At 43.5% G+C, this 22,721-nt stretch overlaps 2 protein-coding genes across 4 annotated transcripts in view; both read right to left on the reverse strand.

Moving 5' to 3' along the window:
• Positions 1-12,878, reverse strand: part of sec31a (SEC31 homolog A, COPII coat complex component) — a 15,885-nt gene extending 3,007 nt beyond the window's left edge. The window contains exons 1-25 of one of the 3 annotated variants that reach the window (XM_031875193.1): positions 12,646-12,878; positions 11,472-11,551; positions 10,940-11,063; positions 10,658-10,856; positions 10,472-10,567; positions 10,190-10,330; positions 9,937-10,079; positions 9,745-9,844; positions 9,340-9,501; positions 8,836-8,988; positions 8,518-8,748; positions 8,353-8,427; positions 8,203-8,244; positions 6,498-7,082; positions 6,018-6,162; positions 5,577-5,755; positions 5,369-5,495; positions 5,132-5,277; positions 4,719-4,892; positions 3,748-4,014; positions 3,006-3,107; positions 2,486-2,591; positions 1,606-1,923; positions 614-669; positions 195-494 (exon numbers count right to left, since the gene is read on the reverse strand). In XM_031875193.1, coding sequence (XP_031731053.1) covers positions 195-494; positions 614-669; positions 1,606-1,923; positions 2,486-2,591; positions 3,006-3,107; positions 3,748-4,014; positions 4,719-4,892; positions 5,132-5,277; positions 5,369-5,495; positions 5,577-5,755; positions 6,018-6,162; positions 6,498-7,082; positions 8,203-8,244; positions 8,353-8,427; positions 8,518-8,748; positions 8,836-8,988; positions 9,340-9,501; positions 9,745-9,844; positions 9,937-10,079; positions 10,190-10,330; positions 10,472-10,567; positions 10,658-10,856; positions 10,940-11,063; positions 11,472-11,550 — 4,050 coding nt within the window. In that variant the 5' untranslated portion in view covers position 11,551; positions 12,646-12,878. The remainder of the gene's footprint in view (positions 1-194; positions 495-613; positions 670-1,605; positions 1,924-2,485; positions 2,592-3,005; positions 3,108-3,747; positions 4,015-4,718; positions 4,893-5,131; positions 5,278-5,368; positions 5,496-5,576; positions 5,756-6,017; positions 6,163-6,497; positions 7,083-8,202; positions 8,245-8,352; positions 8,428-8,517; positions 8,749-8,835; positions 8,989-9,339; positions 9,502-9,744; positions 9,845-9,936; positions 10,080-10,189; positions 10,331-10,471; positions 10,568-10,657; positions 10,857-10,939; positions 11,064-11,471; positions 11,552-12,645) is intronic. The other 2 variants (XM_031875194.1, XM_031875196.1) reach the window with 2 other exon arrangements.
• Positions 12,879-15,185: 2,307 nt separating this feature from the next.
• On the reverse strand, positions 15,186-22,509 carry LOC116398712 (protein lin-54 homolog). Its single transcript, XM_031875253.1, has 10 exons — positions 22,276-22,509; positions 21,507-21,708; positions 21,342-21,415; positions 20,954-21,148; positions 20,174-20,265; positions 19,427-19,498; positions 19,192-19,294; positions 18,968-19,105; positions 18,685-18,887; positions 15,186-17,753 (listed from the first exon to the last, which is right to left on the reverse strand). The coding sequence occupies exons 1-10, from the start codon at positions 22,492-22,494 to the stop codon at positions 17,552-17,554; spliced, it is 1,500 nt and encodes a 499-aa protein (XP_031731113.1). The 5' UTR covers positions 22,495-22,509; the 3' UTR covers positions 15,186-17,551.
• Between the last annotated feature and the right edge of the window lie 212 nt (positions 22,510-22,721).

Raw genomic sequence — 22,721 nt, forward strand, 5'->3', positions numbered from 1 at the left:
ACAGACCATAAAGCAGGGGATGCTTTAGGGCGGGGCTACACGGTGATGTAGTGTTGCTGACCTTGTTGTCTTTGCTGGCATTAAATTCTGAATTTGATAATCCTACTGCTGCCTACATGTGCAGGAGGGACGCTGTTATTTGAGACATTTTGAGCCGTACTCTTTATGTCCTGAGACGGAGAAGAACTGTGTACCTGTATAACATCTCCAGTGGGAGCTCCCGGTGCCCCCTCCATACTGGTCTTGGGCATTGCAGGGTTCATGGGCAGAGGGGAGAGCTGCTGCTGCTGGTGCTGTTGCTGCTGGTGCTGGTGCTGTTGCTGCTGCTGCTGCTGCTGGTGCATGCCTGAGTAGGGGACCTGGGCACCGTGTGGCCCCTGGCCCATAGCCTGTGGGGCCCCAGAGGGGACCTGCTGGGCCTGAGGGTCAGCGCCCGGCGGAGCCATGATGGGAGCAGTGATGGGGGCAGGAGGGGTGTAGTTCATTGGAGCCGGCTGAAAGACGTCATATTTTATTTATACATATACATATACACACACACACACAGTATATATTTATATATAATGTGTACTAGTGTCCACACTGACAGACTGCAGCGCTTCAGAACACTCACCTTCTTCTTTGATGCTCTGTTCAGGGCCGGAGGGTCATTCCAGCCGTTCTGAGGTCCTACAGAAAAACAAAATGAAATTCATTCTCATTCTCACACCACCGGGTTAAAGTCTATTTTATGATGTGAAATCTGATCAAACATTTCTTTTAACAAACTTTTTGATTTTGGGAAATACACATCACACAAAAGATCAAAACCACTCTCATGTCTGTGCGCTAAATATAAAGCTACAGCCGTTAGCTTAGCTTAGCATAAAGACTGGAAGTAGGCGATAAGGTAAGGGGATCTTACCGTTAACACCTGCATCTAGTCTTTGTGCTAAGCTAAGCTAACTGGCCAAGCTTCATTTTAAGAGTTAATGGAGGATAATGGAAAGCCAAAAAGTACAAATACATTTTGCAATTCCATTTCAAGAAACATTTATTTCATAAATGAAATACAGAAAAATAATATCATTAAATACCAGATGTTAGATTTTTTTTTTTCCATTACAAGTTTTTTTAATGCTAATTAAATATTTATATAATAGCTTGTTGTGAATTCATCAATTCATTAATTAATTGTGATTGAACAACTATAATCATTCTAGAGACATACTGCAGGCTTCATACTATTGTTGGTAAGATTGAATGTACTTTATCCATTACATATACACACAGTATATATATATATATATAGTGTTATATCTTTTATATATTTTATGTCTTAGATCATAATCCCAACTAACTGACTTTAAAAAACAAAACATATTTAATGAGAATAGTTGGAGAGAGTCTGAGATCTAAGAATTTCGTTCTTCATGATAATAAAGAACGTGAACTTCATTCTGTCTTGGTCAGAAGTTAAGATAGAATTGTCTGCGTCTGGCAGCTTGTAACAGAGAACCTGAACTGAAACTAAGATCTTGAGGAAGTTAGAAACAGGAAACCACGGTTGTCCTCAGAGTTCGTGAGAACTCATGCAGAACTCTCTACACCAGATCAGCTGTGTACCTGAGAATCCGACCGGTGGAGGAGGCGGCATGTACGACACAGGAGATCCCGGCCCGCCATGCTGGAAAGACGCTCCGGAGGACAGAGGAGCGGAAAAGGAGGAAGAGGAGGAGGGAAAGAAAGGAGGATGGGAGGAGGACGGGCACTGGCTGATGGGAGGATGTCCGGGATAGACCGGAGATGTTGGCTGTGTGTACTGAGAGAGAAAGCCGGGGGGCTCTGCAGGAGGAGGAGCAGAGGAGGAGGAGGAGTACTGAAGAGGCTGATAGAAAGGAGCCCCCCCAGCTCCAGGTGGGTACTGGTTGACCTGGTGGTATGCTGGGAGTCACACAGGATACAACACATGCCATTAGTGACAAACTCGCTGCACGTTACACTAACTGCATCATGCAACAGCACAGAACAGTAAAGATCATGCTGGAGAGCTTCATGTTGAGATAAAAAGACTCAACAGGCAAAGATGTAAACTCAAGTTATTCATTCTCATCTCGTGTTAGTGACTAACGGAGCACAAACATTTACAGGTAGAAATGTTTGTCAGTGTTTCAAAGAAGACAGAAATAAAAGGTTGTGTGTTGTTTGTTACCTCTTGATGCAACTCTGTCTCCTAAAAATAACCTTTATATAGATTCCACCAGTTCACTTTGACCAATACAGGAGTTTCTTATTTTCATCACTCACGCACGCACGCACGCACACGCACACGCACACACACACACACACACACACACACACACACACACACACACAAAATTTCCTCAAAAAATCTGATGTATTTAACATATTTTTAGGAGACATGGTTGCTGGATTCTTCTCTCCATACGGAGGATTTCTCCCTGAAGTCAATAACTCATAATAATACAGACCGAACTCCACTTACGCTGGTACTGTTGGGAGTACATGTATGCAGGATTGGAGGAGGCTGGAGGTGCGGCCGCTGTGCAGGAGGGAGGCATCCCGTACATGGGGTTTGAAGGCTCCGCCTGCTGAAACACACACAAAGAAATCTGGAACATGTTTCACAACAAAAGATAGAGAACCATCCACAGATAAAGCGTCTCTGCTGAGCTAGCAAAAGGAATCGAGGACGAACAAACGGAGAAATGAGAAGAGCAACCGGTGCATGCATCACAGGAGACAGAGAAAACTGTGCGTTCCAATACGCATACGAACAGACTGTCTAGTATGTCAGGAAGAGATTCAGTATGTCCCAATACAGAGTGTGTCAAATGTACCAGGATAACACAGCTTCAGAGAATCAACAGAAAGTGGCAGAGTATTACCAAACAAACTGATCCGATCAATGAAGACACTCATCATTAAGCATCATCAAAGCTGTGTGTGTGTGTGCGCGTGTGTGTGTGTGTGCTGGGGGGGGTTTGGGTGGGCGGTCAGTGTACCTGCTGCTCTGAGGCTCTGCCTACTTGAAGAGGAGGAGGGACATTGGGGAGGGCTGTGGGAGTCTGGTTACTCCAGGAGGTGACAGTGGACGCAGCCCTCACCTGAAGCGCACAGAGACACACACACACGGCACATACCGATGATGGCCGCAGCATGGAGGGGGAGGGGCACCAACAACAACACCACAGCACACACACATTGGACCAGAGCCAGGGTTCAAATTACAAAAAAAATAATGATTTTTTTTTTTTTTTTGAGGCATGCAGCCCCCTCACACAATAAGCTTATTATTCATGAATGATTAATTTAGGAATCAGGATGTGATTTAAACTCTGGCTGGAAGAGAAATCCAATCAATGAAATGAACACGACAGCAACGAGCACTTCACCAGGTGGTCCGGTAGTATGAGAGAGGGAAAGAGGTTCGATGGCATTTCATCACTTTCAAATCAAGAACAGAACAAATGCGAACAATTTAGAATCTCTTATCGAATCTTATCAGGTTTACTTTTCAACATTTGCAAGAATCAAACGGCTCCACTGTCGTTGATGTTTGTTATTCTAACCAGCGAACAGGAGAAGTTGCTTCCTCCATGTTTTCCATTACTCTTTGGTGAGAAGACAAGAAAAGGTTTGATAAGAGATCTGTAGATGTTTATAGAGGAAGAACAGGGAACCAGTGGGAGTCCTGGTTCCCAAAGATAAAAGCGTGAAACTGGTGTAAAACTCAGAGGAACATACTGGCTGGTAATACTGCGGCTGTGCTGAGGCGGAGGCAGCAGGTGTAGGCCTGGGCACTGGAGCTGCTGCTGGTGCTGCTGCCGCAGTGGGCTGAGGCACCATGGCGGGCTGGATCGGGGTGAACGAATGCCGGGGCTGAGTCTGAGTCGGGGCAGGCGGCTGAGCCTGAGCTCTCTGGGTTTGTACCGGAGCTGCAGGAGCCGGAGCCGTCGCCGCTCGCTGCCCCAGAGCTCGACTGAGACGGTCACGAAGCTGCTGTACGGAAACCTGTACGGTCAAAATGAGAAAAGTGAGAGGGTCAGTCAACTGTACTGAAGGCTTCACTAAACTTTATGAGGACATCAACGCTTACCCGGAAAGTCAACTCTGTGTTCGGGCAAGTGAAAAATAAATGTTATCTCTATAATAATCAGTAAAATATGTGATTAAAGGAACGCCATTAATGTTTTCTAGTCGCAGATTACCTGAAAATGCTACATTGTGAACAACAAATCTGTTGTCTGAGAGGAACTCGGCAAAGGAGAGCTAGTTAACGCTAGTTGTTAGCTAGCTAGTTAACATTGACTAGCTTTTTAGTTGGTAAGCTAGCTAGTTATTTAGCTAACAAATTTCATACCTATTAAGCTAAACAATTAGCTAACTAGTTAGTTCACTTAATAACGAAGCTAACAGCATAGCAACATTTGTGTTCTCTGTGTAGCACAGTGTTGCTAATAACAAAGCTAACAGCTAATGTGCGGAGGTTCCCGCTCAGTTACACAATGGTGCGTTTAAGCCCAAAACAGTAAAAATGAAAATGATATTTATTTTGTCCAATTGAACAAATACATGCTGATTTTATTTAGTTACTAATAGGCCTATATTTTCCATCGGGCAAGTAAAACATCTCAGCCACTTAAGTCTTAATTCACAAGTTATTTCTAAGTTCTTAGAAAGAACTCAACGCAGCACAGTCCAGGTGTGTTTCATACCTGGTTGGTGTCGTCAGGCAGGTAGGTGATGGCGGTGGACAGACTGCCCTGAGAGGCCAGCAGGTTGGCGTACTGGCTCATCTTCTCAGCCAGCAGGATGCCGATAGCGGTGGGACCGGAGCGCTGGGTCTGCTCCACCGCACGCCGCAGTACCACCACCTTCTCCACCAGGTCCTGAGGGATGGAAACACAGATCACATGAGCACAAAACAACGTAAAGATCCAAGCCGCTAAACAGCAGACAGACAGTTAGAGACTAGCTGGTGAACACAGTGGAGCACGTAGCAGCTAATGAGTCAAATGTTTTCCTCACGGCTGGTGGAGACCAAACACGGAGCTAAAATAGAGAAAATTGGACAGAGATGCTGCCCCAAAGTGTCCAAAGTTTTTGCAGCTTTAAAATGGAGACACACCTGGAGGGAGAGTGGACAGTGTCCGTCCTGTGCTCTGGTCCAGCAAGACACCAGTTTCTCCACGTTTCCAGCACAGATGTAACACAGACAGGCCTGGGCTTGCAGTTGGGCGTCCTCTGCTGCCTCCAGTCTGCCCCCGAGAAGGTCTAACAAGCAGGAGGATTTCAGTTCGAGGGCACAAATTCACAACAAAGTTTATGAAAACGAACCCCTGTTGACACGAGTCCTTGAACTAACCACAGAGGGAAGAGAACTCCTCGGGCTGAGCGTAGGTCATGACAGCAGCCAGAGCCTCCTTCCAGTTCTGCAGGTCACACGTCTTCAGGATGTCATGCCAGTCTTTCATCACCACTGCACTGATCAGCTGCAGGACAAAACATTACATTACATCATCACTGAAACAAACCTCTCACTTCATAAAACACCAAACAACAGAAAACCTCACCTTGGTTATCTTGCTGTGTGTCTTTGTAAAATACTTCTTCTGGGTTTTCTCCAGGAGCTCGGCCCCTCCAGCGATGGCCAGGATGATGCTGTCTGCCATGCGGTTGTCATGAAGACAGAGCTCCACAGCTCCCTCGAAGTCTCCGGTCAGCAGGGCCTGTGTGATGAGCCCGTCCACATCTGGCAGGAAAACACGGAGTCAAAACCACAGATTAGTTTTATTCTGCTTTGTTTTCTCTCAGGTAGAGATGCTTTCGATACCATTCTGTCCTTCCCGATTCCAATACTTGAACTTACGTAAAGACCGATACCAGTGCATTCACCTTCACCCAATACACTGTTTTACTGAATAGAGCTTGAACGCATCATTATGTAAGTCAATACAACCTCTATTTACGTTAGCACTCTCTGGATGAAGGTTAACTTCATGTAACCTTGTTACCTTGACTGATGCTGAGACTGACTCCATCTGTTTGTGCCGGAGTTGGAGCAGGAGCCGGAGCTGGATCCACCGTGAGCTCCTCGACTGGTGGAGCCGAGGTCTCCGGAGGACTGGGCTCCTCCTCCACTGGTGCTGCCGTCTCCTCCTGAAACACCAGAGAAACAACGTTTTCAAGCCAAATCAAATTGTTTGCAGGATGTTCAACCTCTTTCTGGGCACTGTGTTACCAGTAATACATCAAGCAAGTAGCTGCTTGACTGCTCCTGGACCCGGTCTGTACGAGCCCACACAGTCCTGAGAAAAAGGTCCAATCAACCTTAAATAATTATAAATCCCCCGTGTGTGTGTGTGTGTGTGTGTGTGTGTGTGTGTGTGTGTGTGTGTGTGTGTGTGTGTGTGTGTGTGTGTGTTAGTAGCGCCTTATATCAGATGAAACATGAGTTCAACCATCAGCTGGGCTGTTCAGTGATGAAGGTGTACCTCCTCCTCCTCCAAGGGGATCTCCTCTTCCTCTGGTAGAACCTGGTCCACATTTTCTTCTGGTTCACCGGGGGGAGCGTCTTCTGGATCTGCTGCTGCTGGCTCTTCAGTCTCAGGAGCAGGAGCAGAGTCCAGGTCCATCGTGGCTGCTGGCTGAAGGTTTGCTGCAGCAATAATGTCGAATGCCGCCTCTGGAGGGTCAGCAAGCGGCACAGCTGCTGCAGCGATCATATCGAACGCCGCTTCGGGAGTATCAGCAAGCGGCACGGCTGCTGCAGCTATCATATCGAACGCCGCTTCGGGAGTATCAGCAAGCGGCATGGCAGCTGCGATCATATCGAAGGCTGCTTCAGGAGTGTCAGTAGGCAGCACGGCTGCTGCAGCGATCATATCGAACGCCGCTTCGGGAGTGTCAGCAAGCGGAACGGCGGCTGCTGCGATCCTGTCAAACGCCGCCTCAGGGGGGTCAGCAGGCTGCACGGCCGCTGCAGCGATCATATCGAAGGCCGCTTCAGGATTGTCAACAGGCGGCACGATGCCGAGTTGTGGTAAAGGCTGCAGGCTGATTGGAGCCGGCACCTCCACCTGAATATCGAGGGAAGATATGGAGTCAAAGTCAGGGGCTGTGGTAGAGCTTTAAATGGCAACGTAAAGGAGAAAAGGGAGGGTGACATGAACATAGAAATATCATTAGTTATTTGGGGAGAAGTGCGCAGGGAGAAAACAAACACTTTGAGGAATACGTGGGAAATGACGCCACACATAACGGCAAAATGGAGAAAACGTGTCAGAAAACACACTCTGGTCAAGTCAGCTGTTAAATAACTATGTGAAGTCGAGCTGCAACTATCAGTCGACTAGCTGTTAACTAAGTATGTGCAAAGCTTCCTGTGAGTAGCTTCAGAAAGAGGAAGTAGTATTTTCAGCTTCATCTTTGAGAATATTTTTATTATAATATGATATAATATTAGAATATTATATCAAAAAGTTCCTGTTATGCACTTTTTATAGTTAATAACTGATTCTTTACTTCTTTTCAAGTTGAATTTTCAATGGCGAGGACAAAGAACACAATAATACTAGAGCTGCAGCACATTGCATGATCACCATATGTTGTAATAAACAGCTTATCATCACACATGTGGGCACCGGAATGAGCAGCAGTTTAGAAAGCCACATAAAACAATATTCTGTCCAATTAGGAAGTGATCTTTTGAACCACATGCAGATCATTTGGTAAAAAGTTGAAGGAATAGTTTTAAGATCTGCAGAATTAATTAATCACTAAAAAATTAATCATTAAAAAAATCACTTTTTCACACAGGGCCATGTAGGTTTGGATTTTTTTCCCCCCCTTAATAATAAAAACCTTCATTTAAAAACTGCATTTTGTGTTTACTTGTGTTATCTTTGTCTAATATTTAAATTTGTTTGATGATCTGAAACATTTAAGCGTGACAAACATAAAATAAAGAAAAAATAAGAAATCAGGAAGGGGGCAAACACTTTTTCACACAACTGTATATGGCCTTTGGCAAGCTGTTTGTAGTCTCTGCACTAAGCTAATCTAACATCGCCTGACTCGAGATTCATAATTGACGGACAGATATGAGAGGGGTGTTCATCTTCTCAAGTGTATTTCCCAGAAATGTCGAACTATTCCTTTAAAATGCACCGCGAGATTAAATGCTCCAAACAAACTCACCTGCGGAGGGTCAGCAGGCTTTTCCTCCAGTGCTGCTGAAATCTGACAACAAAAATGTACACGTTTCACAAGATGCACAAATATTAAACAGAAAATATACATAAATAAATCTATACAGTGTCATACGGTGGTGTAGTAAATACTGCTCACCTTTAAGGCCAGCTCCTCTTTGTTGTACCCCAGAAGTTCCAGGTATTTGCTGCGGTAATCACTTTCAAAATTAGCCTGAAAACACACAATAGTCACTTAAACTCAACCTAAAGAATGACGGCATTATTTACTGAAAAGAGAATAGATTTTTTCAGAATTTAGTACCTTGAGGAAAGACCAGAGAGTCTTTTCAAACTCGTTTTCGGCTGCGTCGATCTTCTCCTGGCAGAAACCCACGAAGCAGCCGGCACTCAGAGTGGCCTGCAGCCGATCGGAGCGCTTCAAAAAGGAAGTTTCAGTGACGACCTGGCTGACGTGTACGACGTGCGACGGGGTCTGCTGAGGCTGCTGCGGGTTCAGCTTTGGGTTCTCCAAAGACACCAGCTTCCCACCAAACTAAACGAGAGCCAGAAGAATGTTTCAGGCAACAGCGACGCTCAAACCTCTCGATGTCACAAAAAAAAGAAAAGACGCGGGACTCACGGCGAACGAGGCTCCGACGGGTCTGCGGATCCACTTGGGCGGCTTCTTCAGCGAGTTGACCGTCACTGGCGGGGCAGCCGTCTGGGGAAGCTGCAGCGGGGGCAGAGTTTGCCCAGTGCCAAACGGATCCATGTTCCCAAACGAGTTGCTAATCTGTAACAGACCCCCAGAGTCAAGTTAGAAGTTCATGATGGGAAAAAAACAAGGAAATATGGACAAAGGTTTGGCAGCTTCAATATCATCAATCATTCATGTCATATTGATTGATTATGTTGTAACTATTGTGTTCTGTACACATGACATCTATCTCACTTCTGTCCATCCTGGGAGAGAGATCCCTCCTCTGCTGCTCTCTGAGGTTTCTTGTTGTTTTTTTCCCAAATAAAGTTTGTTTGATGATGTATACTTGGCTATACAAATGAAACTGAATAGGATCATCTCCTCAAAGTACCTCATAATAACCTTGATTACCTCTCATCCGTGCTACCGTTCACAGCATCTCACCTGGTCGGCGTCTCTCTGGCTCTGCGCCTGGTCGGTGCCTCCCATGATGGAATAGATGTCGATGTGTCCGTCAAAGCTGGCGGCCGACAGCACCGCGGGGTTCCTGGGACACCACTGGATGTCAAAGCACCACTGACTGCTGGTGGGCAACTCGTACACCACCTGAGGATTACCATATGATAAACAAACAAACAGTATAAGAGTATGTTAAAATATGTCTGTTATTAAAGTGTTAAGTTGTGTGTAAATGTATGTAAGGAGGTTTTTTGGCATCAACAAAGCCAACGTTCTGCATTTAAAAAGGAAAACATCGTGTGGATGCAGACTTATATCTGAGGGACAACTGTGGCAGTTTTTTTCTTCTTCTCTGGTTGTGTAAATAAAACATTTACAGGAAACGTTTACCTCTGCTGTGTTTGGATTCCAGCACAGAATCCTGTTGTCCTTCCCGCAGCTCAGGAGCAGCTCGGGATCAGCCAAGCTCCAGTCGATGGAAAGGACACCTCTGTTCATGAACAACAGTACAGTTAAGTCTTAAATAGACACACGGTTATTAAAAGCTGCAAAGGAAAAGCTTTATGGATCAGGTGTGTGTACCGTGTGTGGTTCTCTAAAATCTTGAACGGAGAGGTAGCGAAACGTAAGTCCCACATCTGGATGACCGGCATCCGGTCGTCCTCCGACGACAAGACCAGCTGAGTGGCGACTTCTGGGTTCCAAGCCAGACCGGAGCAATGCATCTAAAGAAACCCACAGAGAGGACTGTTTAAGCCGAGTGGACAGAAACAAAGGATTGTGAGTCACTAATGGACTAAAAAGACTTTGTCTGAGTGCAGAGGGAACAACGTACTCTGTTGCTGTGGTCGCTAACTTTAATGATGAGGTCGTTCTTGCGGAGGTCCCACACTGAGGCTCGGCCACTCGGGCTGGCTGAGGCCAGGATGTGCTGCACCTGTCGGTTCCACGACACACAGCCGATGTCCTCCAGAGGCTGAAAGACAAACACATCAGCTCTTTCTATCATTATACATTCATTAAAACTGTTACAAACGTTATATGCATGCATTAGATTATTTTAGTTATAGTAGAAAATATATGCAATATTTAGTTAACAGAGTAAAAGAGAACCTACCTGAGTTTTAGGTCCTGGTGTCATTGGAGAGCCGAAGTTATTCATGTCCCAGATATAGATTTCAGACTCATTCCCACCGGATGCAAACAGGTTTGTCTGCAGCAGAGAGGACAAAATACTCAATTAGCATTTTCTTCAACTGAACGATATTTAAACTCGGTGACACTGGAGGAAAATGGATCTGACCTGGAACGGGTTGACGTCGAGAGCTCTCACTGGCCCCGTGTGCTTGTCGCTCTCAGCGATGATCACGTCGGTCTCTCCGGCCATGATCTTTGCCGGGTCGTACAGGATGACGTTGCCGTTCTCGCCTCCCGCAATCAGGACCCCGGATGGGTGGCCCTCCCCATCCATTCCATAGGGGCCCCACACCAGTTTGTGATATCTGTGGGGGAAGGACACAGTGTTAGTGATGAACAGCTGCACAGAAAGAGAAGAACAGTGAAACACATCAGCAGCTGTTAGTACCTGTGAGAGGAGGAGAGGCTGCCACATGACTTCATGTCCAGAGATGGCTCAGTCAGGTCCAGCTCGAAGAACTCCAAGGAGGCATTGGTGCTGAAGGAGGCATCCAGCTGCTGGGCTGATGTTCCTGCAGAAAGAGAACACAGGAACCTTTAGTGCACGTTGTGTCACATCATGCGTGATGCTGCCTCGTCATTACTTATCCAACTTCTAAATATTACACTTAAGAATGCTACAAAGGGCCAACTAAGGAGCAACAAAGACATTATTTTAAAGAAATCATTTCATTTAGTCAGTGATATCCTCTTTATATCAAAGAACACAAGTTGTTTTATTGTTTTAGTTGTGTGTGATTCAGTGCCCTCCTTCTCATTATGTCAAATAAACTAAATACATTCACAAACCAATAATGTTTCCTACTCTGTGACTCTGATGAGGCTGTATGAATGGCTGAAAGACGAGAGTTGTATAATGTGCAGTGAGAACACCAGGTAGCAGCAGCAGGCCTGTGCAGGTCCTCACTGCATGCTCTTACCTGTTGCAAGGTAGATGGGGTGGTGCTGTGCAGGGCTCCAGCTCTGGATGGCTGTACGGTTGATCTCTTTAAGTTTCATCCTGAAAAGAAATAATGTTGAAGGAACATTTATTTTGTTTCTTCTCCATGTGGCTTCTGCAGGAATCACCACAGATAACAGAGCATACAATATTCTTTATATTATGTTTATGCATTTTAGCGTGCCGTCCATACTGGCTGTGAAAAGAGCCCCTCCTAATGTGATTCCAATGCACACTATGTATGTATTTAGTGTGAAATAATCTCTTTGTTTACCTGCTAAGCCATGGTGACTGTATAGTAACATAAAGAAGAACATTGCACTAGAAAGACAGTCATTTTGAAAGAAACACACTTAAATTGCAAACACAGAAACAGGACAGAGTTTTGTAGGAATGTCTCTTTTCACAGCAGGAACGATTATAGTAACTAACTTTCAACGTACTTATGTGCATGTACACATATGTACAACAGTCCTGCTATAAATCCTCCATTCATAAAGGTCATAATGTTCAATTAAACTGTTTTAAAGAGGTGTTTTTAAATGCACATTTTGGAGGATGTTAGCAATGCATTAAACAGAGAGGTGTTTCTGTTATTTAGTCTATCCTTATTGATATAAATTGGAAACTATAAATGCATGTGTGACCTGCATGTGACAGGTTCACAAACAAGTACTTCAGGCCTTATTCCCAGCTTTGTGTTGTGCATTGCCACCATTCAGCCCCGCTACTGTAATAAATACAGCATTCACATAAACAGACAAGAGGCCTACTTTGACTTGACACTAATTGTCACTTGTCCACTGCACAGTAGAGCTGTGTTGCAGCAATGACATTACAAATGCGTTATCTAGTGAGGAACCAGTCGGCGTACTTGTTCCATTCAAAGGTTAACATTAGGAAAACAAAAAAGTACATTACAAGCTAGCGGCCAGCTAACAGCTGATAAACCCATTTAAAGCCACACAGCAATGGCATCGAGGAGTGTCAGTAGGTAAATGTGCAGAAACAGTTTATTGTCACTTATTGTAAATGCTTTACCAGGACATGGAACAGCATATCCTACATTCTAGTCTGCTAGCTGCCTGCACAATATCTAACAGTGAGAACACAGTTAAACACACAGATCTTATTACTTCACTAAAGCGGCTTACCTTTCCTTCTTGGCTCCCTCTTACATGCACACACATACAATAAGTGACAAACACTCCTCCACTCGTACAGGTTCCCTTTTCGGTTCTGCTTTGTGTTTAGCGTTTGTACAAAAAACAAGAAGGAGGCTACCGGGTCCCGGCTACAGACAGATCTCCACGTCCCCACTGGTCTCCATCAACGTGGCACTAACAAACAATCTCCTCCTGCCACGAAGAAGAACAACAGCTTCCGGGGGAACGTCCGCGCGCTGCTACCTCTGCTAGCATGCTAGCTATAGTTTTACAATATATACACCATAGACCGAATATAATAGCCTTTAATATAATAACTATAACAATATAGTAGTTATAACTAATATAACAAATTAATAGCAAAGTCATATTACAGACTATGGTCTAAACTGCTAGCCTCGCTAGCATGCTAACAATGCTAGTTAGCTATAGTTATACCGCTACCCCTGCTTCCATGCTAGCTATAGTTTCCCACTGCTACCTTTGCTAGCATGCTAACTATCCTATAATAATAAATCTAAATTATATTATCATATTCCAGAGAAGCTGAAAGTACATGCTTAACATTTTACATTTAAAAGTATTTAAAATAAAATTTGATGTTTATATTTTATTTCATACATGACATATTTATGATGTCATGCTTTACAACTAGAAATAACTCCATGCATTATTTTATTAATTGTGTAGTCGTTTGAAACACTTTCTTTTATGGTTCTTAATATCATGCTTATTGTGTTGAATATCATAAAACCACTAAATTTATGTAGAAGATTTAACTTGAATGAAAACGGTTAAAAATAAAACTACAACAGCGTAAAACAACTCATTAAAATGTGTAATTCAGTAAAAGTATGTGAGTATTACAGAATGTACTGAAAAGTTATAAAAGTTAAAGTACTCATCTTGCAGGAAAAAAATATAGAAAAACACAGAGTACAATATTTACCTCTGAAATGTAATAGAGTATAAATTAGCTTCAAATGGAGATATGCAAGTAAAATACCTCAACATTGACAGTATTTGAGTAAATGTTAGTTATTTTCCACTATTGCCACTGAATTCTGATAATGTTCAGAGTTAAATGAGGATTAAATTACACAATATATGAGAATCATCTACACTTGTTTAATGGAGTCAATAATACACCTGTAATACAAAACAGGGAACATCTGTGGATCAATGTACAAAACGTTTAAAAAGCCTGGTTAACCTCAGCATCCCCAAAAAAACACACACACATCAACTTCACTTCACAGTATGTATTTATTGGGTAATGAATAGCTTCAAATAAAAAAAGAAACCAGTCCAGTGCTTTTGGTAGATATAGTGTGAAGATCTCACTTTCACTCCAGCAGGTGGACCCTGAAAGAACAAAGCAGATGTTAGATAACGTTAAAGTTAAAAGTCACACAGCAGCAGCACCAGCTTCAGATGGTAAATTAATGCCCAAACCCTCATTTAGAAGTTAATTAGTAATCTTGCCCAGACATATGAATGGGTCAGATGGGTAGTGATTGATATAATCATTGGGATGGCTTCTCACTTCTCTGTATAATAACACAACTGCAGTACATACATGTGCATGTGAGGTCCACACTGCATCACTGGAACCCCTGTTCTCCAGCTGATCTGTCAAAACATTGTAAACAATAAAAAATATATTTTAAGTGTACAGTTATTGTATATACAAAAACACAAGCATTGGGATGAGAGGATGTATGCGGAATTAAAGAGTTGATGCTTTAGCTTCAGAATATGTTTGAGTTTTATTGCATCGACTTATGAATCTTGTTCATTAAGCAATTTCACACTAAACCCACATTTTTAATTAGTTTGGTGTGACGCATCTCTCTGGAAAACGCCGCCTTTTTTCCAGACCATGTGCTCTGGCGGCGGTGTGTTAAGCGGGCTAATTGTGCCCTTGTACACCACTTCATCACCAATAACAGTAATAACAGATTTATAAAGTTATTTACTTACCTAATATACAAACAGGGACCCCCCCCCCCCGTGCAGAGATACAATTTCAGTTGACGTCACTGAGCGAACACTCGTTAAAAAAAGTCGAGCTCAGAAGAGAAGAGAAAACAACTCGAGTGAAATGATTAACAATGCAAAAAAAACATTTACACATGTAAGCGGAATATAAATGTTCCTTTCGCTAACAAACTAGCAGAGGACCTCCGACTGCTACTGCTCCCCGCCAGAAGGAGCATTCTCCAACTTCTTCTTCTGGTTTAATGGAAGTTTTGGCTCCCTAAGTGCATTACCGCCACCTACTGGTTGGGGGTCTCTCTCTCGCTCGATATATCTCTCGATAGATATATATCTAGATATATATCTAGATAGATATATATCTAGATATATATCGAGAGAGAGAGATAGATCTATAGATAGATATAGATCTATATCTATATATAGCGCTAAAACCAGCTGCTACATGCTAACCACCAGCTAGCTTCTTCACTTCTTATTTCATTGTTAAATAAATGAATAAACGACATTAAATTAAGGCAAACAGACAGTTTCAGCTTAAAACAATGATATAGTTTAATTACTGTTCAAACGTCAGGATGGGAAACATTTCAGCCGCCGCTCGTGAACGTCTGGCTGAAGAGCTGGCATGGTTGGTTCATATCACTTGAAGTACTATCAGGAGCAGTCAATATAAATTAAATTTGTGTAAACGAACTGAACTACGTGGCTGAACATTACATAATTACCAAAAAACAGACTTAATGGGGTAGTTGTGCCTTTTATATCATCATTATTTTACATATTCCTGTAAAATTTAATTAGAGTTCAATGAGTTTGTCTCGGGCACAAACGGAGCAAACAAACCCTCATGTGACATTTGCAGACAGAAAGACAAATCATATCGTCCTACCCAGAATGCACTTCTGTCTCGGTCATGTTTTGCATACTTTCGGACGTTTTAGAGTCACAATGGTTCCCAACAAGATGCATGAGACTTTCAGTGACTCTGTACAGACATGTTCCACAGCAGCTACTCTGAAGCTTCACAGAAGTAAAAGCACAGATACAAAGAACATTAACAATGACTCAGTTCTGTTTAAAGTTGTAAATATTAAAAATCCTGAACACTTATATCCTCAATCAGCTTCTTACGAGGAACAGTTCTACATGAAATCACCATCTTTTGCATTTGTGTCCGTGTTGTGTCTGAGCTTCTCTCCTCACTGGTTTGAAGTGAGATAGTGAAAGATGATGCTATAATTCATAAATCCTAGAATGACGTAACTGACTCGCTTGTTATATTTAAGTAAAAGCCCAAAGATACTTCAGACTACAAAAGCAGCACATCAGCAAATCTGAGAAGCTTTAACTTCTGCAGGAAAAATGACAAAGCAGTGAATTGCTTATCAGTTGATCAACTAAAATATCTTTAACTGTAAACTAGTCAATTTGTTGCTTTTGTGGTCAGAAATATTTAATGTTGGAGAGAAACACGGAAGAAATCAAGTCACGTTTCAGAGTGCTTGAGTATTAAAAATGTAATCTTCACTACTTAACAAGCAACAAAGTGCATGTTTGTTTTATTCCAAACTTCACCATTTAAGAGTTTAACAATCCAAAACTCACCCACTTAAAAAACTTGTGAGAAGAACAAAGACAAAAAACGAATTAATGTGTCATTTGAAATAACCAAAACAGTTCATGTAGGACCCGTTACCCGTAGTAAGAAAGCTAAGTGATAAAATAGGTTTTTGGGGCTTTTAGTTTTCCAGTAAGATTTCCTTTTACAATGTTTTTAGTTGTTGTGAACGGTGACACTGGAGTGAAAAGCCGGCAGCCACAGAGAGCGCAGACACAACATGGTTTAACATCTGGAGAATAACGGTGCTCATGTGCTTATGAATTTGACATGAAAAGTGACAGAAATAGTTGCTCCCTCGTCACCTCCACGCCGTGTGAACGTCAGATTACAAGGATGTTCTGTTGTTGTATAGCGGCGCCTTTAAGTTACACCAGTGAGCCAGCAAACCCAACACCAAGACCTTCGAACACGTAAAATAAATACTAATCCCTGCTGTGCTTTTCCTGCTGTGAAATGTCAGAATGAAAGTCATCAGTTTGCTCCTCCTTTGTGCCCCCGTGACATCTGTGATCTGCTCTGTGACACATTAAGCTGCTTCACCTCCAGTCAGGAACACCAGCCAACAAGTCAGACCGGCCATCTTTGTGTTTCCCATTCATTGTGTCTTTAATGTACAGCAAGCATGTGACTGAAAGCAGCACCAGAAGAAACAAGTACCTCGGCCGATCCAGCCTTGTGCCAACTACAGTGAGCAGTGCTGTGTGTGAATAATGCATTGTGTGCATTTCTACTCATTTTCATTGAAAGAAATTTAGCCTAGCCTCGGTTAATAACAAACAGTTTCCAGCACTATAAGCCACACATTGTAACGTGTCAAAATAAATATCAAAAGATCATGTTTGTCTAATTTAAGCACAAATGATTACATAAAAATGACAAGGGGGGGGGGGAATAAAAGAAAATAGAATAAAATGGAAGAACACAAACAGATTTAAAAAGAGCCCTGTGGGGAAATAAAGTGAAGAGGAATCCCTGTTCAGCGCTACCTTGCTCGCTCGTTTCTGTCCATCACAGCCAGACGATGAAGTCGGAGAACAGCGATGAAGGTCCATCAGAGGCGATGAGCTCTGTCCGTTTGTCCTTCAGTTAGCAAACATCTGCTCCATGTTTATTATTCCAGCCGGCCTCGGCTTGTCCCGAGGCCGGGGAAACTACTTTCAGGCCATTGTTCCGCCTTTTTGAGGAGAGGGACGAGCCGTTTCCCTGCAGGACAGAGACCCCAGGGGTCCGGAGACAGAGAGTTAGAGGGTGGAGATCGCCAGAGCGCCTGGCCTAGCAGTTGATGGAGGCGCAGTCGGCTTTGGCTTTCCCCGCGGAGCTGATTATCCTCATGAGACAGTGTCCGAACTCCTCCAGGATCATCCTCTCCGCCTCCACCTGAGGCTGGTGAGTCTGTTCGGCCTTTTTGGCCTGCTCCAGCAGACACTCGCACGTCGCCTCCAGCACCTCCTTCGTTACAAACGTGTACGGCAACCTGCGGGGCAACAACGGGAACAGAGCCTTACGTTAGGAAACACACCATCCTTCATGTTATCAGCTTATTAGGGCTCGCCAGTAAAGCTCTGTTTATTCTCCTGAGGGGCACCGAGCTACGAGCACGAACAAAGTGGTTTATGGTCAACGTGAAAAACGGGAGAGAGCGTCAAAACAAAATGAAACGTGAAGAAGACGAGTGTAACCGGCAAAAAGCCACCAGGTCGAGGACAAATTGTAAACTCATATTCATGGCCTATTTTATCGCCTTTATACAAAGAAAGAAGTCAAGTTTTGCCGCTTCATTTGGCGGCAAAACCTTTACTCATATGTAGATCTTTCTTTTAAAGAAATACTGTTTCTGAAGCGTCTAAAAACAGAGTTAACCTTCTTTGTAAAATCCTCACACTTTGTGAAAGTCAACATAAAATAAATAGGACAGCAAACGTCAAAACGTCTCATCTGTACGTGAGAGGAGATTCAGATGTCTGAGCAGAATCGAGTAGAGACGACGGACAAGCTGATGTTGGTGTCACTTGAGGGGCCCCTCAGTCCAAGACTTCACTGTTGAAGGACCACATATGCGTGGTGGTGGGAATCAGAAAGGTCCAGGAAACCAAACTCAGAATTGTAAACAACGGATCAACAAGCAGCCCGTGATTTGTTGGATTCATTTGTGAGGGATCTTTAAAGAACATGAGGAGGGCGGACATGCTGGCTGATAACACTTAAGATTAAGATTCTGTGACGTATAAGATAACACATTCTACAAAGAGTGTTGTTTGGTTCTCTTTAAAGTCACACTTCCAGACTTAACTAAACTCTGCATTCCATCAAACTAACTTAAATGTATCATCCTTATAATAATGCAAATGAGTAGTCCTCAAGTGCTCCTGTAACTTATTGTCGTTGTAGAGAAAAGCGTGACGTACTTCCCGCCTCCGCTTGAGATAACGGGCGTCGTCCTCATGAGCAGGTCTGAGATCTGTGACGACAGCTTGGTCTTGGCTGCAGTCTGCTGCAGCACCCTCACTTCTGCTGCGTCGGCCAAGTGCATGAGGGTCTTCCTCTCCGGGCTCTCCTCGAAGTTCTTACAGCCGATGCACTTGCAGATGGACGAGCACATGATCTTCGCCTTCGGAGGAAATACACAAATGTAAATAACGGTAAAAAACGTCTCCTGCTAACAGCGATGCAGTGAGAGGGAGAACCCACCTCGTAACACTCGCAGTAGTTCTTCAGGCAGCCCGATCGTTTGCAGTTGCAGCCTTTGCTGTGTCGGCGGTCGGACTCTCCCTCTTTGCCTTTACCAATTTTGGGTTTGAAGGCCTCTGGGTTTCGGTCCAGGCACGTCTGAGAAAATACATTTCCAAACTTAAGACTCATCCGAGTGAGAGAAAGCAGCTCCGACAACATGTCTCACAGACCTGCGACCTCACCTTTATCGCTTTGAGACGCTCCGTTTCGTGTTCCAGGTTATTGAAGCAGTTATTGCAGTTACAGTTATTGCAGAACTCTCCGTTTGCAAAGCAGTCACAGTATCTACGGGAAGAAAGACACAAGAGAGGGAGTTAGCAGCTCCCATCTCACTGCTCCTCACTGACACAATAATAATAATACATGTAAAAACAGCATAAAGTCAACAGTAAACGGGTCGAAATCAGTCATACTTACAGTTTGAGACACTGTGACTTGGTGCAGTTGCACGGTTTCCTCGGTCTTGAGGTCGTTTCTGCTGTTGACAAGCTGTGAGCCAATAAACATATATCTTAGATTAAAATTAAATCAAAGCATGTTCAACAAATCAATTAGTAAAGTTCAGAAAAGTCCTCAATTTTCATTTTTAAATGGTACAATCTTGTATTTTAAGTGTGATGTCAGAGTGAGCGTTAAATTGACAGGGGGGGGGGGGCGGTATCCAAACCAGATACATCATAAAGGAAACGTCAAGGAGCTTTCATTTTCATTTGTGTTGATTTTGGCGACCCCTGTGGACAAAGGCGGTAGTGTTTCCACGAGCAGCACCGCCTCGTTTCGTAAAGATCAGCAGCTGCCAGACTCCCTTTAGAATAACTCTCGTTTCACTGCAGCAGGGTCGTCACTACACGAGCATCAGACAGTCAGAAGGTCAGACCTTCTGTCCTTTCAGCCATAAATTGTTTCGTCTGACGTCACGGGGAATCGGACCCGATGACGGGCGTTAAGAGCAGCCAATCTTCTCTTTTACTTGTGTGGGTCATACCTATGTTCTATAACCAGTTAAAGGTCCTTTCATTATTTGCATTACGAGAAAAAAGGCAAGATTTTAGCTCTTTAGCTCTTTTCGTATATTAAAGTAAACCGTTTTGAAGACAAATGGTTAAGTTGGTCTGTCCCCCATGAAATAATAAAAAATACTAAATAATAAACTGCCTTCATTACCCATTGAGTGGCAGTCTGGCCTGAGTCTGGATACCAGTGGACTGGGGGAAACCAGAGCTGCTGGCGAGGGTCACGAATGGCGTCTGCTGGAGCTACAGACGAGAAAGATAACAGAAGGAATATCAAAGAGCAGTGAATTAAGAAAACACACAAACACACCACTAACGTGTCGGGACGTGTGTCGTTAGGATTCTATCGATACTAGTACTCTTATCAATACTGCTTATCGGTTTCGGTTCCTTATCGATACTCTTATCGGTTCTTTTTGATTATTTTGTGAGAAAAAACAACAAATAATTAAGAAAATAATCAACATTTCTTTATTCTTCTTCTATGTAAACAAATAGTCTTTCTTGAGCAGCAATACGAGAAGTTCAGAAATCTTTAAAACACATTCTCATCTAATCAATAACCTCAGTCATTCTTTCAGTGATGATCCTGTTCTTGTGATCAGACTCCGTATGACATCACTAACGTATGACATCACGAGCGTATGACATCGCTACCGTTACCTGACGGCTGCTCCACAAACAGACGGATGTTCTGCTTGTTGGTCACATGTTGTGATGAACTCACTTGTGAGGGTTTTATTGTGTTTGAGACGACCAGAGTTCTACAATGTGTTCTTCTCTCTGATCATGATGAGAGTCTCACGCTGTACTGAGCCGTGACATCTCACTCCGGAACTAATAAAGTACCGATAGCAGAGCCGTTAACTCCGGACCTTACTACTTTAGAATCTCTTCCCGTTTAGACCCGGGGGGGGCATCCCTTACTTACCTGAGTGACGTATTGTGCTGGCACGACTGCGTAGCCCATGTTCCCTCCTCCCGGAGCCGGAGCCAGAACGGTGCCTGGAGGGAGGTTGGTGAAGTTGGGCTGGATCTGCGGTAGTGGGGTTGCAGGCATGATGAGGCGTTGCTGGGTCTGAGTGGTGGTGACCACCGTGGCTGATGTTAAGGGCTTCGGCACCATCTACAGGAAATATATTAAGATCGCTATTAGGGATGTCGGGATTAACCGATTTGGTCATAACTGCCGTTATACAAGTCATGGTTTAAAAACCATAAGAATCTATGATTTCCTGATTCCTGCATTGAGACACTTTGTGTGTGCGGTGAAATCTACTCTTGTGCGAGTCATGTAGAACATAGTAAAGCTACGTTACCTGTTTGACGGTCTGTGCTGGGATGATGGGGACAGACATCCTGACTGCTCCTGTACTGACCACCATGGGTTTCGCTGTGGAACATTAAGACGCGTTAAGTTGCAGCAGACGAGCTTCCACGACTATTCATCTATTGCTACCAGAATAAAACCATCAAAAGCTCACCAGTCTGTATGGAGCTGGTACTGGGACCGCTGGGATGTCCCGAGCTGCTCGCTGTGGTTGTAGTGACGAGGCGGACGTAGTGGAACCTGCTACCCGGGACCTGAATCTGCTGCACATTCGACTGGGTGGCCAGCGGGATGATGGCCTTGTACTGGGAGCCGCCGACTCCTCCCAGAGTCACAGACTGCACCGATTTAATATTCTGAAAATGTTTGACAGAGCTTTAAATCAGAATGACCGAAACTTCAAGTTAAATCTTAACATGTCAAAGTCCTTTAATAGAAGCCACTACAAGTGATCCAAGTCCTGTACAACTAAACGTTCCACACGGTCTTTCATGATTAATTAAGGACGAGAGAAACTACATCCATTTTTAACGCAAGTCTGAAACAAAAGAATAACTTTGGAGATGTTAGATTGTACATAATATAAGTTATGCTCTGTAAACAGGTGCAAAGGTACATTCTTATCACAGCACTGAGGCAATTTCAATGAACAAACAAACCGATTACTTTTCTTGTGACTCTTTTGATTATGCTTTCATTTGCAATCTGTATCCCTAACTGCATTAGCCATAGTGTGGCACGCTACATTATATACAGTGCAAACCTACAAGTAGAGCCAAAACTATAAGCCAATAAATAGTTACATTTTTCTGCAGTTATTTTGACAAACGATTAACTGCACTTCACTGTCATCTGTTTCAAATCCAGAGCGGACCGGACTGGCGCTCCAGCCGACAATACACAGCAAGCGGCTCTGATCTTACCTGTGTCATGGTTTGGCCGGTGGTCAGCTTGACTGGAGATCCAGATGTGGACTGCTGGACTGCGAGGATCTGCTGGCCGAGTGCTACATTGACGGGCAGCGCCATCGACTTCTGAGAGGCGTTGGAAGTCGGGGAAGCCACGGATACCACCGTCACCTGACGAACAAGGAGAGAGCAGATGATCCGTCTTACTACTGAGCAGATCAAACACTCATACATATATACACATACATACACACACATATACATATACATACACACACATATACATACAGTGGGTACGGAAAGTATTCAGACCCCTTTAAATTTTTCACTCTTTGTTTCATTGCAGCCATTTCCTAAAATCAAAAAAGTTAATTTTATTTCTCATTAATGTACACTCAGCACCCCATCTTGACAGAAAAAAACAGAAATGTAGAAATTTTTGCAAATTTATTAAAAAAGAA

The sequence above is a fragment of the Anarrhichthys ocellatus genome, unplaced genomic scaffold (genome assembly GCF_004355925.1).
Source record: "Anarrhichthys ocellatus isolate YVR2014 unplaced genomic scaffold, GSC_Weel_1.0 scaffold87, whole genome shotgun sequence".
NCBI classification, from domain to species: domain Eukaryota; kingdom Metazoa; phylum Chordata; class Actinopteri; order Perciformes; family Anarhichadidae; genus Anarrhichthys; species Anarrhichthys ocellatus.

Coding starts and splice junctions, on each gene's coding strand:
- LOC116398712 (XM_031875253.1), bottom strand. CDS start 22,494: ATGTATGAGTGTTTGATCTGCTCAGTAGTAAGACGGATCATCTGCTCT. Junction 21,709..22,275: donor CCGGCCAAACCATGACACAG/GTAAGATCAGAG, acceptor AAACATTTTCAG/AATATTAAATCGGTGCAGTC. Junction 19,499..20,173: donor GCCAGACTGCCACTCAATGG/GTAATGAAGGCA, acceptor ATTGGCTCACAG/CTTGTCAACAGCAGAAACGA.